This window comes from Papilio machaon, chromosome 4, assembly GCF_912999745.1.
Source record: "Papilio machaon chromosome 4, ilPapMach1.1, whole genome shotgun sequence".
In the NCBI taxonomy this organism is placed as follows: domain Eukaryota; kingdom Metazoa; phylum Arthropoda; class Insecta; order Lepidoptera; family Papilionidae; genus Papilio; species Papilio machaon.
The window spans coordinates 1,590,674-1,608,117 of record NC_059989.1 but is presented as its reverse complement, the minus strand read 5'-3'; the positions used below and the strand labels follow the sequence as shown (position 1 = coordinate 1,608,117).

Here is a 17,444-nt window from a genome sequence, read left to right as displayed (position 1 = left end):
ACATTGATTTATATATATAATAATTTTCTTTTCGTAGTATATAAGTGCGCGGGAACATCACACATTTGCACACCAGTGAAAAAGAAGGCTTATATTAATTAGGCTAGAGTTGAATTTTGCTTGTATATAGTTATTGTGATTTATTTTTTTAAATTTTTTCAACAGAATTTGATATGATTGATATAATTTTCAATTAACTTTCAAATGTAAATCTTCATTTTGTGATTTCATCAAATTTCAGCTTTATCTTGGCTTACATAAATATTATTCATTGACTATAATTTAAATTGTATGGAGATTACTTAAGAGTGAATAATTAACTAAAGATAGATAATTTTGTAGTGTAATATATTTTTTTAAATTCCTTTTGCTATTTCTTCATCGCTTTGCACCCTCTAGTCATATCTGAAGCATGTACGATTCGATAAACATTTTCTTAAATATTTTTTTATCTAGATTTTTTTGGATTTGTGTATAACTATTTTATATATTTCTACTACAGTTTTAAATGTTTTTTGTCTATTATTGATGTTTCAATGTAGTGATTGTTATTACTTTTTTATATGATAAAAATGAATTGTATTTTAACCAACAATCAATATATAAAATATTTATTTTTGAAATTGCTTGAATTTGCTACTAGATTTTCTTTAATTTTCTTGTAGTCTTCAAACGTTCAACCGTGGGTTTCCGAGACCAAGACTTTTGTATAAAACATATCGTCATCCTTGTCCATTATCTTTGACAAAACAGAGATTTGTCTCAGAAACCCACGGTAAATTATATAAGTATAGCGTCACAAATTACATATAATCATTTAACGTTATTGTGTCACAATTTTTTTTTCCAAAATTATAATTTATTTTTTATACTCTTTTAATTTAAATCGTGTCTGTTTTTTTTACTAGTTTCTATGTACAATCCAGAAAGTACAATAGGAATTTCGTGACTAAATATGTTTGTCAATAAATTCTTTTATCAAAAAAAAAAAAATTCAAGTTATCTTCGATGCGAACAAATTGCTGACAAATTTTAGCTTGAAACTGTCATTTGTTTCACTCATTTTGTAATCCATTGTCTTATCGATTAATGAAAACAAATTTCGAAACATGTTTTAGGTCATTGCACTTTTAATTTTGTTACGTGTGAATCATGAATTGTCTCGTGTACAGATTATGTATGTAGCTGTAACGAGCGTCTTCTTTGTCAAAACACAAAACATGTACACAATATATTTTTGTATACATGCTCACACACAATTTCGTATGCGAAAGTGAACCGAAATCGAAGCGAACAGTTATGAGAAAGACATGAAAACGAGTCGAAAATGGAACGTTGGATTTGGTTACGTGGTGCCAACCTAACACCGGAAAAGTTCAATTCAATAAACCCAATTTATACAAGGTTCATAAGTAAAATAGTTTCTCTTCGGTACCGTTTCGCTTTCGTTACAGTGTGTGTTAAACTTCAGTTTTGTGAACGTACTACACAAAATGTAATTAAAAAAATAATTGCCTAGTTTTATTGTCTCGATATCGGCACGTAACACTTAAGTCGCACTGATAAATTTAATCGTTAGTTAACGTTAACTAATTAGGATTAACGTTGATTGGTATTGTTGTAAATTTTATGTTACCGGAGTTTGCTAGAATTAAGCTGATTTGATATGGAATGGAACTTGTTTTATGATATGTTATTTATATTTGTTTTATCTTAGATCCAATAATTACTTAGCAACCTGCTAAATTTATATAGAACCAATATTTCCACTGGTGCGCCTACGAATTCTGTATAAAATGAAACCTGTGTGCATAGTCGCTCGGCTTACTGTTAAGTGGAAATAGGGACTTAGTGGTGACAGATTTTTTTTCTAAGTATTATGCAAAAGTTATTTTGGTATGTGATTAAGTATGGTTTTATATCTTAATATCTTAGTTATTAGTCTTTTCAGATATCTTGGCGGCCCTAGGTCATAGGCGCGCTACTCAGTGTCCTCACTCCGCATCTTGGTCCGCTTCAATATACCTGAAATTGTATTTTGCGCAGCAACGATATCTGAAAAGACTTATATTTGCTCTTTACTTATTTTGACTCTACATTGGATATATATGATAGAAAATATTTTAACGCAATGCTTAATTTGTTGTAAAGAAGAAAAAAAAAATGAATTTGTTGTCTGTGATTTTTTTGAAGCTACAATTATCATGACATAATTTATATACGGTTAATTTTAATAAATGTTTTTTTTCTACATTAAACACGTAGTTTTATTTACATACAAATATATGTGTGTGTGTTTGTGAGTGTGTGTGTTCTTTGGTGTAGGCAAAGTTAGTTGAGGTTTGTTTTTTTGTGTAACAATAACAACAGTAACAATGTATTACTAATGAATCTGTGGTAAAGTTTCAATTGAGTTTTGCTGTTTAATTTCAGATCAAATGAAGAAAGTCAACGTCGTTTTGTGATGTGTTCTACTGTGAGAAATTGAATTGTCACCGAACATTGAATTACTTTCTCAAGTCATATGTTACTTCCTATCTGTATTTAATATTTCTTAATTTCATTTATATAAATTATTATAAAAAAAAATTAAAACACGATATCCAAGCCACAAAAATAAAAATGGCGTGTTGCCATCGATTTTATTTTATTTACCTAGAAGTTATACCAGTTAAATAAATGAAAATTCCAAAAATGATTATCAATTATTATTTATTAATGGATGTATTTTAGAACACGATTTTTTAATTAAAATATTGAAAATAATATTTATTTTCTTTAGTTGTAGTTTTTAGCATCACAATTTATTAGAAGATAATTTAAATATTCTTACTTACTTTACTCTTTAATTTACACATTGTTTACTGCGGGTTTCCATTGTTGGAACACTCATACAAAAACATATTGTCTGGCCTCACATTCTCCTTGGGAAAACTGCGATATGTTTTTTTGTATTCTTACTAACACAATCGGATAATTTTTCCCTAGAACAAATAAGATTGGATTAGCTTCACTATTTTTATTTCAGTTTTTTAATGTTAACGGAACAAGGAAGCATTATTTGTAAATTATTCAGGTTCATGTGAATTTTTTGAATAAAGTAAAAATTATGGATGTTTTGCTTTTATTTTAAAAGTCAAATGTGTAAATGAAGTTATAGTCGTCTATACAATATTTTTAACTTTAGACGATTTGCAAAACCAAGTGCAGTTTTTAATATCATCATGATCAGGTCACTATACGTCCCCAAAGATGTGCTCGAAGTCTACCCGAAGTTAGGGGTGACTAGGCCAGTCAACCACGCTGGCCCAGTGCGGGTTGGTTGACTTCACAAATATCTTGAATTTTCTTCTTAGATATGCGCAAGATAAAGTCGGATAAATGTACATATGTAAATTGAAAAACACATTGGTGGTGCGGGATTTGAATCCAGGACCTGCAGATTGCAAATTTCTTAAACCTTGAGCTTCCGATACGCTTAGTATAAAATAGATGCAGTAAATAAAACAAAATAATTTTATTTGGGAACGGAATCGTTTATTAAACCCATCTGTAGTAGATAATTAAATTATAATGTTACTCTACGTTTTGTACTGATCAAAGTACCTACCTAACTCAAGTATTACTATTTCTTATGTTAGAATCAACTAACAAATGCACCCAATACCAATTTAAAGGATTACGATTAATACGCATTTCATTTTAATTACTATATTTTATTTTTCCAATTGTGCTTCGAAACTCAGTGGTAGTTACCGTTCACAGTACCCTAAATATTACATCGAATACAATTTCATTATTAAATACCGAGGTACAATTTAAACAATAACATGGTTTACATGTGAATGCTCAATAAAATGCCTAACATATAGGAATGAACGATTAGTTCTTAGGAACAATTACGATCTTTAATTTGTTAATTACAGAGTGAATTTAAAAATAGTTACAATCTGTATTTCGTATTATCATACTAATGAATACGTTCGGATAAACACTATGCTTAGAATTAAAAAAAATGATGGGTTTCTATATATTCAGATCGATCTAAAACTTAAGATTTTAATTTCTAAAACTATAATGGTCATTGTAATGCGTGTATCCGAACGTAAAGGACGTCGTTACATTGTTCCAATTTAAATATTAATCGCAGTTATATGTCGTTTATAAGTAATATATTTTAGATATCGATCGAGTCGTTTTTTTATTAATAATTATTATGTAAAAATCTTCCTTTATTGTCCTCATTATTACCATTAAACAAAGCTGGATACAAAAGAAATCTTTTTAATATATAAAAAGATAAAAATAAAATACATGTTGTGTGTCGCATCGTAACGAGTGGTGGCAAAGTTGTGTTAAATTGCTTTGGTTCCGCCATTTTATAGAATCTATACAAAGCCACAAAAAATTTGACTCAAGGTTCATAACCGTTATAAATGGAATTGCAATATGCAAACTATATATGACAATATCTCACTTCAAGTAACGACTACAAATAAAATCGAGACAGATTTAGGAAAATATTAAGATAACTTTTGGTATAGTAAAATAACTTCAATTTTAAGAGTAATAAAAATAGCGGGTCAATGAATACTAAAGTCCGTTACTTGAAGCGAGAAAATATAAACACTACAAATAATATTAGATGATATGTACCTAAGTATACACAAATGGTCGAAGAATCGCAACTGATACAAATTAATAAATAGCATTCAATGACGTCATAACATATATACACTTATCATATTTTAGTACCCTTCGATTTAATGGATTTTATAAGGTTATCGATTGTTTTAGATTACGACTAATATAATAATTAAATGTAGTTACACATAAATGTTAATCGTCCGTATTTACATAAGTACTTAACGTTACAATCTGCGATCCGGTCGCGCGACTCTCGCCAAAAGTCGTCTCGTCGCACGACCGGGCTTACTCAAAACGCAAACACATTTCACTCTAGGACCATCAGTTACTTCGTTCTGTTAGAAAGGAATCCATTTAAATGTATACGAAAATAAGTGGGACTTACAGTATATACAAAAATATCACATTACTTCGAGGCCGCAGCTTTCAATTACTTAGTCATTACTTATTTCGTCTTCTTACCTAACACACGTTTACTGGTTCGAAGCGTAAGCTTAGACATCGCAGTGAGCAGTCGACCGGATCACGTTGGGTATACCATCGCTTCGGTTACAGAAAGCGCAAAGTATTACGTAGGTTACATACCGACAGTACGAGAGGTGGTACAATGTGCAAGGCTTCTGGTTTGAGATTCAGAATGCAAAGGAACAGTTCCTTCTATAAAACACGACGCCCTCGCAACGTTCTCTACCCATATCTCACCAAACTACTAAATGGAATTTAGGAAGAACGTTATAGCCTAGGTGCTCATCATATAGAATAGTACAAATCGAAACAACTACGACACCTAAAGTACTAGACTCGAAAGGATTACACGAGGCCGTCGGAAAAGCTGCAGCCGGACAGACGCGGCTTACGGTTACAAAACGCTACACTAAGTAAAAATTATTCGGCTAACCGTTTCATAAGCGCCACCGAAGGCACGAGGGCGGCGCGACACACCGGTGTTCCTGCGCAGCCCCGTCCGTGCGGGGTGAAAACGGTCGCGTTCGTATCACAATAAAAAAATATAGTTTATTTGGGAGGCGTTTATTGCTAGATAATTTAGGTACAGTCTTTGGTGTCCGGGGAGGATCCGCCGGAGCCGGAGAGGTCATCGAGGAAGTCAAAGGCGGCGACGGCGGCGCGTTCGCGGTCGCCGAAGCGCACGAAGAATCCGTCGCGGCCCAGCACGGAGGGGCGGCGGCGGCGCGGTGGCCGCAGCACGGCCAGCCGCACGCGCAGCGCCGCCGCTGCACCAACAGGCACGTTAGCGGCTACAAGCGCCCCCCGCTGGACGACACACAGGCGTGAGCACGCTCGGCGCCAGCATCTCGCCCGCACGCACTCACGCGCTGTACACGCTCCCCACGCTACGCACGCTCCGGCGACACTCTCACAACGCTGCCAACCTTATCTAAGTCATCTAAGCTCAGCATGATGGAGTTTACAAAGAGCGGCAATAAAACAGTAAGGGGACTATATGCGCGATAAAATGTACTATATATCTCAATGTCTTTTAAAAAACCTTTCTAACTTAACTTTTTGTCTACATTGTGCCTTACATCCTAAAGGCAGAGACAATTTGATATATTTAAATTGAGTAACAATTAAAAAGAAAACCTTTCAATACCTTAGAATCAATTTTGATAATATTGTTGGCAGCCTTGTCAAATTTTGATCAATCCGGAGCGTGGTGTATGATTACTACGCAGAATGAGGCGAGAGTGAGATGGTGCGAGTGAGTGAGAGCGGAAACGAGAGGCGTGGCTTGACTTGTGGCGAGACACAGACAGAGATATTACATTCAGAGACAACTAGAAAAATAACTAAAGACAGTTAATATATAAAAAGACAAAAATCAAAATATACAGATAACATAAATTTGTTATTATCTTTAAAGAAGACGGATTGGTTCGACGGACACATATTGCGATATTCATACGATATTGCCATTTGTTTATAGTTTATATTTTGTCAGAGATATGAAATTTCAACGTTAAAAATCATTTAGTTATAAAATGTTCAGAATTTAGCCAAATTCAGTGTTAAAAATAAACTCAAAATTTATTTTACAACTATATTTATCATCTGCATTCTATTTATCAATCTCATCAAAAACAACAAAATTTTAACCACAACACCGAATGGTAGCTGTGTAGTATGAAATATAGCTAAGTGCGATGGAGGCATGTTTCAAAATTTACCAGTTTTCTGCCGTCGCGAGCGATGCAGTCTGTGCAGACGGGAGTAGGGCGCGGCGGGCGCGGGGACTGCGGGGGGCTCCGCCGGCGACGACCCGCACGACGACGGTGATGAGTCGCTCGACGCCAACATTACGTCCAAAAGATTCGCCCGAGCCTGAAATATTTTACATATTTATGTAGTTTTCCTAGCAGCATAATTGATAAATGATGACAAGATTGATAATTATTAATTATATATAAATTTTCTAAGCATACAGGTAAAGTTCCAAGATACCTTAGGGTCACTGAAGTCAATGTCTTTCTCAACGTGCACCCAGCCGGTTGGCGCCCACAACGCGCCGTCCCTGCCGCCCTCCGCACCCTCTCCGCTCTCTCCACTTTCTCCGCTCTCACCGCTTTCCCCGGTCTCTTCGCCGCTGCCCTTGACCGCAGGTGGTCCCTCGCTCTGTCGGATCATTCTGGAAATATATTAAATAGAAATATAAGCAAGCAGATCAGCAGCAGAGGATTATTAAATACAGAAGTATTTCACTGTAGCCTAAATTTACAAATAAATGAGTTTTACATAATTTATATGATATAACTTGCCTGTTAAGTTCATCGATGACATCCTTCGAGGTGGCGGCCTCGTGGAAGCTGAGCGTGTGCTCCTGCTTCACGATGATTGGTTCGGGCGCAGGTACCGGCACCGCGTTCACTCGGGCCCTCTCCGCGACGGGGATCTTCGACCTCGTCCTGTGCGGCGACGATGGCGGCCTCTTACCCCCGAGAAATGTGGGGATACGACTCCTGTCCGCCCGAGGTCTGATCTCCCTCTGGGTTCCGTCAGTCCTATTACTTACTATCACAGTTTCAGCAGTGGATGTGCTCGTCGTGTTCGACTCGGTCATCTGTGGCGAGCCGGTCTCGGGCGAGGAACTTTCCTCCTCTTCGGGCACGGGGACCAGCACGCCGGTGCTCCGTCTACATGCACTGAGCACCTCCTCCACTAACGATATCTCCGTTTCCCCGCTCGCCAATGGAAAACTAGAAGATTTGCTCAAACAAGTTTCAACTTCTCTTTCGCACAGTGTGACTTGTTTGTGCGACATTATATTTACTGTATTTTCTTTTAATGCCGAATTGTGGTCTACATTACGACTAGATTCGATATCACATGTTTTCTCTTCTTTTTGTGCTAGGGGCAGATTTGAATCGGGCGGGTTGCTCGTGTCGATGCATTTGTTTATTTCATTCTTCATTTGCACCTTTAGTAGATGATGGTCATTAAGCTCGTTTTCGGCGTTTTCTACTTGAGAGAAATTATCGAAATAATCTTGAGACTCCACATAGGGGTCTTCCCGTTCGATGAATCTCGGCGTACATTTTGCCTCGGAAACGACGTCACAGAATACTACTTTTGGTCTTTCACTAGAGATCATTTCGCTGGAATCGTTTTCTGAGAAACTACCGAAAGAATCTGGCCGGAGTCTATCCTCTGACACCTCGCTGCGTGGCCCTACGGAGTCGTCGTCGTAATCTGCTGCGGCGTACGGTGGAGGCAGCTCACGGATCTCCGACACGGGCCGAGACGACATCGAATCGGACTCCTCCCTGTCGCGACAGTACTTTTGCTGTTCCGCTATGAAGTGTAGCACGTTTTGCAACGCTTGCTCGCGGTCCTGCAGAGCCATAGCTTGCACGTCGTGTATTCGCAGATGATTGCTCGGATCTTGAGACGGAATACCTCTGGATGAGTTGGACGCTAGACTTTTTGTGCTTTCGTATTTAACGAGACGGTAAAAGTCTCTAGTGAAATCGACACCGATATTTGTGCAGTCACCGTCCTCGCTCAGAGCTGTACTGGATCGTTTTTCCGGAGCATCGGAGGCACTGGACCACGATCCTCCCGGGGAATGTGTTCCTGAGCACTCCCACCGCTTCTCCGCATTTTCCGCATCGGTCATTTTACATTCATCTATTTCCACCGTCGCAAATCCGCAATCATTCCATAAACAATCTCCAACATCTTCCTCTAGTTCCAAGCCATCGTCTTCTCTAATACTCGGTAGCGTTGAAAGTGATATTTGACCGGGTGTCGTAATTTCGGCAAAAGGAGATTGTCTATCTCTGAGATCTTCGCACGACAACGACAAGCTCCAGTCCTCTAACTCGGCTCTATCGTATTCCAACTCGGCCAGATCCCGATGCCTTTGTTGGAGTGCCGATCTCGCGTCGTCCAGCTCCAACCAATGCTGCACGTAGTCCGCATCGTACTGTGAACCATCAGCTCGCTCGTCGACCGTGCTGCCCCAAGAGACTCTCTCTGAACTTGTGGTAGAAGCTATCGCTGGTCTTCTTAAAGGTCTTTCCGGCGCTGGTTTGAGATCTAAAACTAAAACGCCCGAACTCGGCGTGGGGGTGTCAAGACAACTGGTGGGGCAAGTCGTTCCCGCTATTAGTTTGAGGCAGAGATGAGAGTCAGAGAAGCTCCTCACGACATGTTGGAAAGGAAGGACGGGTCGCGAGGGTGGGTAGCTGCCTCTAACACCGGCAAACGCGACGCCCAGCGGGAAATATATGTAGTCGGCGTCGGCTAGAAGACGAGCGTGTCGCCGGGATTCTCGCGGATTGATGGAGACTATGGTCTGGTTGTCAGTCTCGTCCGAGGCCTCGTTAAGGTCGGGCAGGGCGCGGTCAGGCGCGTGGTCGCTCTGACGTGAAGCGTCTGCCTGCACATCGCTAGACATGGTGGAGTAGCCCTCGTCTTTGGCGCCGCTCTCGGGAGATTCCGCCCCCACTTCACCCACTTCGCCGCTCTCTTCTTCTGTTGCTTTCTCCTCGCAACCTGGAATAATGAAATTTGTTAGAAAATTATCCAAAGTATAAGGAAAATATAAGAACATTATAAAAGAATAAAGAAAGTGACCGTTGACGGGGTGGGTGCAGGGCTGCGGCATGTTGAGGCTGAGAGTGGCAGGTCGCGCGGGCGGCGCCCACAGCGCAGGTTCCACGGCCGCCAGCGCGCGTGCCAAGTTCCCAGGGCTCACTTCCAGCCCCTACGAAAAAAAAATATGAAATACAGAATGATATGAAGAGTATTGAATCTATACCAATTTGTTGACTTGAGGGATGGCTATTACGTACCTTGAGCTCGGTCCAGATGTCGGCGAGAATCTGGTGGCGGCGCTTATCGTCGTGGCTGAGAGCGTGTGGGTGCGGATGAGCGGCGGGCGGTGGGGGGGAGTCACGGAACGACACCAGCGACCCGCACGATCCCACCTCAACTACGTGCACTGCGCAACACACACCGCGCAAATGTTAATACTTGTATTTGTTAACAACTCGAAGCCGGAGTGAGGTAGATAGAAAAACAGAGTAACATCTTGCTATAGCATAATACACACTGATAGAATAGAAGCAAGATTTTCGAACTTGGTTTAATAGTTTTTGATTTTTTAAAAACAAACTATAACATCTCCTTAATATGAGTGAAGTAGTTTCGTATCCTAGTACTGCATTGACTTGCGTCCAAACTCATCGGGTAAAGGGTTTGGGTAACAGGCATTCATGGAACGCCTTTTAGTCATGGGCACGTGCTTACCTTGTAAATCCCTTGGCGTAAGCGTGGTGTGCGTGTGGGGCGTGTGTGGTGTGTGTGGGGAGTGCGGGGTGTGCGGCGAGGCGGGCGAGGGCCGCGGCTGCGGGCGCAACTGACGCACCAGTAAGCCGCTCAGCGCGCGGTTCTGCGCCTCCAACTCACGCACGCGGGCTCTCGCGCAGCATAACTCTTCTCGTACGCTCTGCAATGTATAGGTTACAACGTTAGTAAACTAGATTCAATTGTTATTTGTTGTGTTTAAGCGTCTAAGAAAAGTTGCTTGGAATTTATATCAAACTAGCTTTTTCCCGCGACTCCGTCCGCGCGGAATAAAATAAAAAAATAGAAAACGGGGTAAAAATTATCCTATGTCCGTTTCCTGGTTCTAAGCTACATGCCCACCAATTTTCAGTCAAATCGATTCAGCCGTTCTTGAGTTATAAATGGTGTAACTAACACAACTTTCTTTTTATATATATAGATAGACTACTTTAGAGAAATGATGAAGTGTTAGAATTAGAAGTTAGGTTAGGTAAGTTTCATGTTTATTCTTATCGATGAAAAAAATTCCTTTCAAATATGTAATTAGCTCTATTATGGTAGATAATAATCCAGATTATTACCACGCCCTAGTTTAGTGTTCTTTTAAGACGACGATTTTGTTAGTGATCTTAGTGACCCAGTTCAATATAAAAGGTGAAGAAGAAACAAACATAAATAACCTTAAATAGGTATAATTCCCTACGAGCTCTGATTGATTATTTCGCCCGGGCTCGGGTAACGTCTTCTTCCCCTCATCAGCTGGTGCCGAAGTGAACGCGTATATTATAATTATGCTTCATTAGCCGAATTAAATTCGAGTAACGTAATCGACGTGCCGTAATTACAGAGACAGCAGTAAAGTAAAAGATTAATTCAACATAAGTTTTCTGATTTTTAACTAGAACCGCCGCACTCAGGATTGTGAAATGATTACTTAAACACACGCTTAGTTACTTCTTATAATAAATCTACACTAATGGTTATTAGACTTAACCTTTGACGTCAGTCAGCGTCAGTTCGCAAACTTAACTAAACACTAATCATGTTCTCACTAATGTCTTCATATAACAAATTTGATAGACGTTTTACCCCTCGAATACTCGCTTTATAATTTTGAATATATCGTGACACGTGAGCCTATACGTCGAATTATCGGAAGCAGTAATTACCGACAGAAGGGCTTCAGACGATGATAGAGTACCGCAAGATTAATATTGGTTTATGAATAATTTCTCTTAAGGTGAATATACACTAGAGCATTATCTCAAGCATTTCTATGTAATGTAACGTTCTTACGAATGGTATATTATAGGTAAAAGCATAGTTTCCAAAGCAGGTCTGGTTCGTGAAAGTGTGATACACTAGAACATATAGAGCGGCTTGTTGTTTTGTTACTAGTAAATGCTCTAGTGTATACCCACCTTTACAGTTTATAAGCTCGAGTGGGTGTGAAATGAGGTAGCCCTCTTAAGAGAAATTGGAGGGAATACAAAATGTATTGTAATTACAATTGTCAATAATTAATTTTCATTATATCAATACTTAAAGGTGTAAGAGTATCTAGAATAGTGGTAGAGGTCTATTAAATATTCAAAAGTTCCGAAAATTTACATATAAATTCACAATTTATAGATTTAAAACACAGAAAAGTACCAATGCAGCAATAAAAAGAAACTTCTGTCATTCGCACACGTCGCCATCTTTGTTTTTAAAGTTGGCGCCAAAATCGGTCTTAAACTTGGACGATCTCGAAACAGATTTAAACGCAAACGGTCGCATTATCGGCCAGATTATGCCAAGATTATAGTGGGCAAGGGCTCCTGTGAAATTATTACGGTGGTGGCTGAGGGCGAATTGTCCCATTTCGTACGATTTATGTGCGAAAGGAGCAGAGCGTAATCCACGGCCGCGAGAATATGTGCCATAATTATGAGAAAACAATTTCCGAGGCATCTTAATGCTTCCGCTGGATTAAGAGATTCCGATGCTAAACGTTTTTTGGACAAATAGACTAATTCTGATGGCACTCGACTGGCTTTGTAACATAAATAATGATGATAGGTGTCGTTGTTTTGTCTATGTCCTTAGCTGATCGTTATGGTTTTAAAGCTATAGGTGTTTTGGTTTTATAGTAAATACTTCGTAGCAAGAAAAAAATGAAGTAACTTTAAAGTAATTCCTAGATAAATTATTACTCCACAGCTAATCCATCTTTGCCATAATCATGTATTTAACTTCCTACTTAGCACGTTCTGGATCTAGATGTACTATTTTTAGTTGATTTAGTTCAAGTCAACTCACAAACATGCAAACTTTCACCTTTTGTGAGAGGAGCGCTCGTACAACTTGCTGAGCGACATCGTCCAGCCGGCGCTCGTGTTCGCCGAACGCGGGCTCCGGCGCGGCCAGTGCGCTCAGCTGGCGCCGCAGACGCTCGTTCTCTGCGCTCAGTGCTGCCACCTGTCCCTGGTACTGCGCCGCCGATGTCTGCAATCCCCATCAACTACGTCAACACCCCGACGAAGATACCAAAGACAGAAGCAACGGATTGAAGTTTATGGCAATCGGCTTTTTGATGCTTTAATTATTTATTTATCTTGATTGGTGGTGAAATGATTTGAGGAATAGTTTAGTAATATTGGAGTAATGATTAATGGTTGGGATTGAAATTAAAATTTTCTAAACGTATCGCTCTAAAGGAAAGTGTTCCATTGTCAATTCTAAAAGCCTTAAAGTATTCTCTGTCAATGAAAAGAGTCTTCAGAGTGAAATGTCATTGAAGACAATGTTCTCCTCCAATCATCCATCAGCATGACGCATTTATTGCTATCGTTGCGGCTTTCATGCCTTTAAAAATAACTTAAAAAGCGCCTATCATTCGCACTCTTAATTAAGCGACCTCCCATTGTTAATACTAAAATTAACGACCACCACAAATTGAGCCGCTACACTTCTTTTTACACCTGAAAAGAAGTCTCGAACTATGACTATGGCGTTCACGGTCGGAGCTCTTATGATACCGGACAGGTGTTCATAAAAACAATTTTACTATTGCGGCAATAATAATCAAATTTAAACCTTATTTCTTCGAACATAAGGTACGAAAGTATCGCATATTGTATTTTGCGGTAGTCGCTTTTCATTAGTCATCAAATAGGGGGCGAGACACAAAGACCATGAATCTGTTTGTACGTCTGTCTGTCTGCAACAACACGCGGTTGATACGACGCCCGAGGGGTGATGTTTCAATGGGTGAGGTTACGTGCATTTAATTTCGACATCGCTTTTACCGCTGTGCAATTTTAGGGGGTTTGCATGACCAGTAACGGCTTAAAAGTGTCGGGTGGGCACCGTGTTGAGTTCCGACCGCTAATTTCACTTTTATAAACCTGAAAGAGAGAGGTGAAGCTAGAATACTCACCTAGCGACAAACACGTAGGTAACAATGCGTACTATGGTGTAGATTGTATTAAGGATACCGTGGAAATGTTACGTCTTTAACAATAATATTATTCATTCACTTATTATATTTATATATAACATCATATTGCAATACTTTGCATGTAAACATTTCAAATGACAGCTGTCAAGTCTGACGGCTAATGTCAAAGTTGCGATTGGTTATCAAAGGTTATGATCGATCAATGAATGTACATTTTGGTAGCTTTCCTTTTATTATCTGTATAGACTTTTTTATGCATAAACAACACGAAAAGGAATCATACTTCATACTAATATTATAAATGCGAAGTTCAATAGTAGTTAATTGAAACTGAGTTTTAAATGGAAATTTATAATTAAGAAACGCGGTTTCTAAGCAACGTATTAATACGTCTTCATGTAAAGGTTTGCTGTTTAATTGAAATCCATTCGTCGTAGACGCAGATGTTTCTACGGAAGGTAATTAAGTCTTAGCAGGATCGATTCTTCATCAAACGACACTGTGAAATAAACTCCCTCGAATCAGGTTTATTCGAATGAACAAAACTCTACATTCATCTTGATTTATTTTCAATCCAAATGAATGGCTTCCGAGATTTAATAGAAACCAATCAATCTCAAATGTTTTCAATTATAGATATGAAAAATTTAAAGTAAAATTGTTTTCATAAAACAACCACAACGCGTCGTTGTACACTTAACTACAAACTTAATAGTGTCAAATCAGTGCAGATGTTAAATAGTTAGTTACATCAGAATTAAATTATCCTTACTACTTTTAATACGATTCAAGTGAAAAAAGGTATAAAATAATATTAACCCTTTAGTAATAGAATAGAAATGATGATTTGAGCCTAAAGACATTTTCTTATTACTGAATAAGTACATTAAGATACCTTGAATTTATCTTATAGCTTCGCTTTTAACTTATATTTAGTATCATTAGGCTCATGAACCCCTAGTATTCCGTCAGTAAATGCACGCGATTAGCATTTTCAGCGCGCCGTTGTTACCGGGCGGTAAGTTTTCATATAAATCACGACCCTGAACTGTTGCTGTCGATTTATCAAACGTCACTTTCCCGCTCCGTAACCTCCCGCGCGACCCTCGTGCCCCCCACGATCCCCACTGCACCCCATGATTCTCTACCTGTCTGGTCTGCGCACGGCATATTACGGTTTACTTTAGGTTTTACTTAAAATTAAGTATGTAGACATTAAATGTACAAATATACTGTCTACTATGTTGCAGTTAAAAGTAGCAATTAATTGTCACTGATTAATTATTGCTTGCTGCTTTTGTTTTGTTTATATTACAACAACATTCTAAACATTTAATTAATTTACAACGTTATACAAAACGTGAGATAACTTTATCTAATGTGGATAAAAGCTATTGTTACCATACACCAAAAGTTCGTAAAACAATTAGATATCACAGCAAAATTTGTACTATCATAAGATTAATTATACTAAAATCCAAACCGCCAAACCGATGTGTCTTACCGAGCCCGCTTTGTTTCTCGCGTGGAGTGTTAGAGGGCGCTTTTCAGCGAACTGATTACATTTACGACAATAAGCGGAATTAAACCGCGCGACTGTTGTGCTATTAATCATGGCCAACAGTGTACACATTACCTTTGGCCGGTCATGCGTGTCTGGTATATACCGATGTATACGTTCTAAATTTGTCTATACGTTGTGGACAAAACGTGGACATGAATGAATGTTTATAATCATACTTGCACGCGCATATTTTTAAATTTCTTAGAATAAATATAATAAAAAATGGAATAACTGCTTCTTTGGTTAATCTTTTGAAACTTGTATAGGTGACGTCACGGGATTTATGTCTCAATTTACTTGTAATTTACACTACTTATGTAATTCAGTTTGAAAACTACGTATCTCTTCGCATGTAATATTTGTCGAGGTGGAAGTTTATGCTTCAGCGAGCGCATTATCTCTAACCCAATCGAGACTAAGCCAGCGTTGGCCAACTACGTTGTAAATGTCGTGTTTCCATTGTTAAAAACTTATTGATTTATACAAATTATATTACTTACACTTAGCTACAAGTATTTTGAGATAGTAGGAATTAGAGGATACACTGAAATCTCAGTTACGTAACTTTTTTTTTATAAGAGAAGGGGGCAAACGAGCAGCGGGAACACCAAGGTGTTCATCGACGCCCATGGACCTCTGCAATACCAGAGGAATCGCAGATGCGTTGCCGGCCTTTGAGATAGTGATACGCTCGCGTCTTGAAGGTAACTTAAGTAACGAAATTTAAGATTCCTGTGAAAGAAACTAAATAATATCAAAGGTTTATAAACAGTAATATCTATCTCGTGCAGTTAATTTGACTTTGGTAATCTTTATCTACATACACCAATAGATATGCTTTTGCTGATACTGAACACCACGAAATTTGAAAAACTATTTTGTCTATACGATGTGTTGAACCGAGAAGAGATATATTATTTATAACAAATATTATAATTAGTCGTGTCGTATAACAATGTACACGTACTAATTGGTTTCGTTAGCATTGCCATCAGCCGCCGTGGCACCAACTCAATTATGTGACGACTTCGCGGCTCTGTTGCAGAGTTCCCACTTACACTTCAATTCCGACAACTATGACTACCAGTTATATTAACTTGCTTCGAATAAAATTTGCAGCAAGAGTTGAGGTAGCATTGTTACTAATAAATTGCGATAGTAAAATCTAAAGTGCTTCTACGTTGTACTGTACTGTTTAAATTGATTTTTTTTTTAAGAAGACTTCAACGCGTAAAATATCAGCATTTCATTTTCATACAAAATATCGTAGTGGTTTGGTACGTTTAAATTATAAAGTTTATTTTTCTAATTAATGCTATTTTTAATTTATTAGAATAAATTAAAAGTACTATATTTATTAGCTTTAGAGTGAGCAATAAAATGTAAAACGAGACGCGACACTTGGTAAGCAGTTTTAATATGCATCGATTTTCCGTCGAAGTCAGCCTCTATACAGCCTATATAAATTATTTCAAGTCGTCATGGTGTAGTGAGGGAGAATTATTATATTAGTTAGTATACGCAATAAAACAGATTCAATTTTTACCGTAAGCCACGTAAAACATTCGGGCGTAATCTTCAAGCTTGTATTTACAAATAACATAACCAAATAACGGGTAAACATAATTAGAGTGCAAGTGTAAATGTGCGGCGCCGCGGCGCGGCCGCCGGACGCCCGGACTATGCACCCCTGCCGTGACCGTGTGCTAGTGATGTGCCCACGACCGGAAAAATGTAACGATAAAATTTTTCAATTTTTTTTACTAGTACTTGATCAGACACTTCTCTTCAGTGTAACGATATGATAAGGGATGTTGTAGTTTAGATTTAGTTGTTTAAAATTTTTATAGTTAGTCTACGCGTTAAGATGTCATGTCTAATAAATAAATATGGATTTTCTTTTATGGGTACATTATCAAATCTAAAGATTGTAATAATCCAAGAATAAAATTACATTTTGAAAACAAACTCTTTATACGAAAA

General features: G+C 38.3%; 1 protein-coding gene across 1 annotated transcript in view; it reads right to left on the bottom strand.

The window, feature by feature from the left end:
• Positions 1 to 4,559: 4,559 nt before the first annotated feature.
• Positions 4,560 to 17,444, bottom strand: part of LOC106718512 — a 281,801-nt gene continuing 268,916 nt past the window's right edge. The window contains exons 6-13 of the mRNA XM_014512606.2: positions 12,775 to 12,942; positions 10,417 to 10,615; positions 9,960 to 10,108; positions 9,742 to 9,871; positions 7,422 to 9,660; positions 7,108 to 7,291; positions 6,834 to 6,987; positions 4,560 to 5,879 (exon numbers count right to left, since the gene is read on the bottom strand). Of these exons, the coding sequence (XP_014368092.2) occupies positions 5,692 to 5,879; positions 6,834 to 6,987; positions 7,108 to 7,291; positions 7,422 to 9,660; positions 9,742 to 9,871; positions 9,960 to 10,108; positions 10,417 to 10,615; positions 12,775 to 12,942 (3,411 nt within the window). The 3' untranslated portion in view covers positions 4,560 to 5,691. The remainder of the gene's footprint in view (positions 5,880 to 6,833; positions 6,988 to 7,107; positions 7,292 to 7,421; positions 9,661 to 9,741; positions 9,872 to 9,959; positions 10,109 to 10,416; positions 10,616 to 12,774; positions 12,943 to 17,444) is intronic.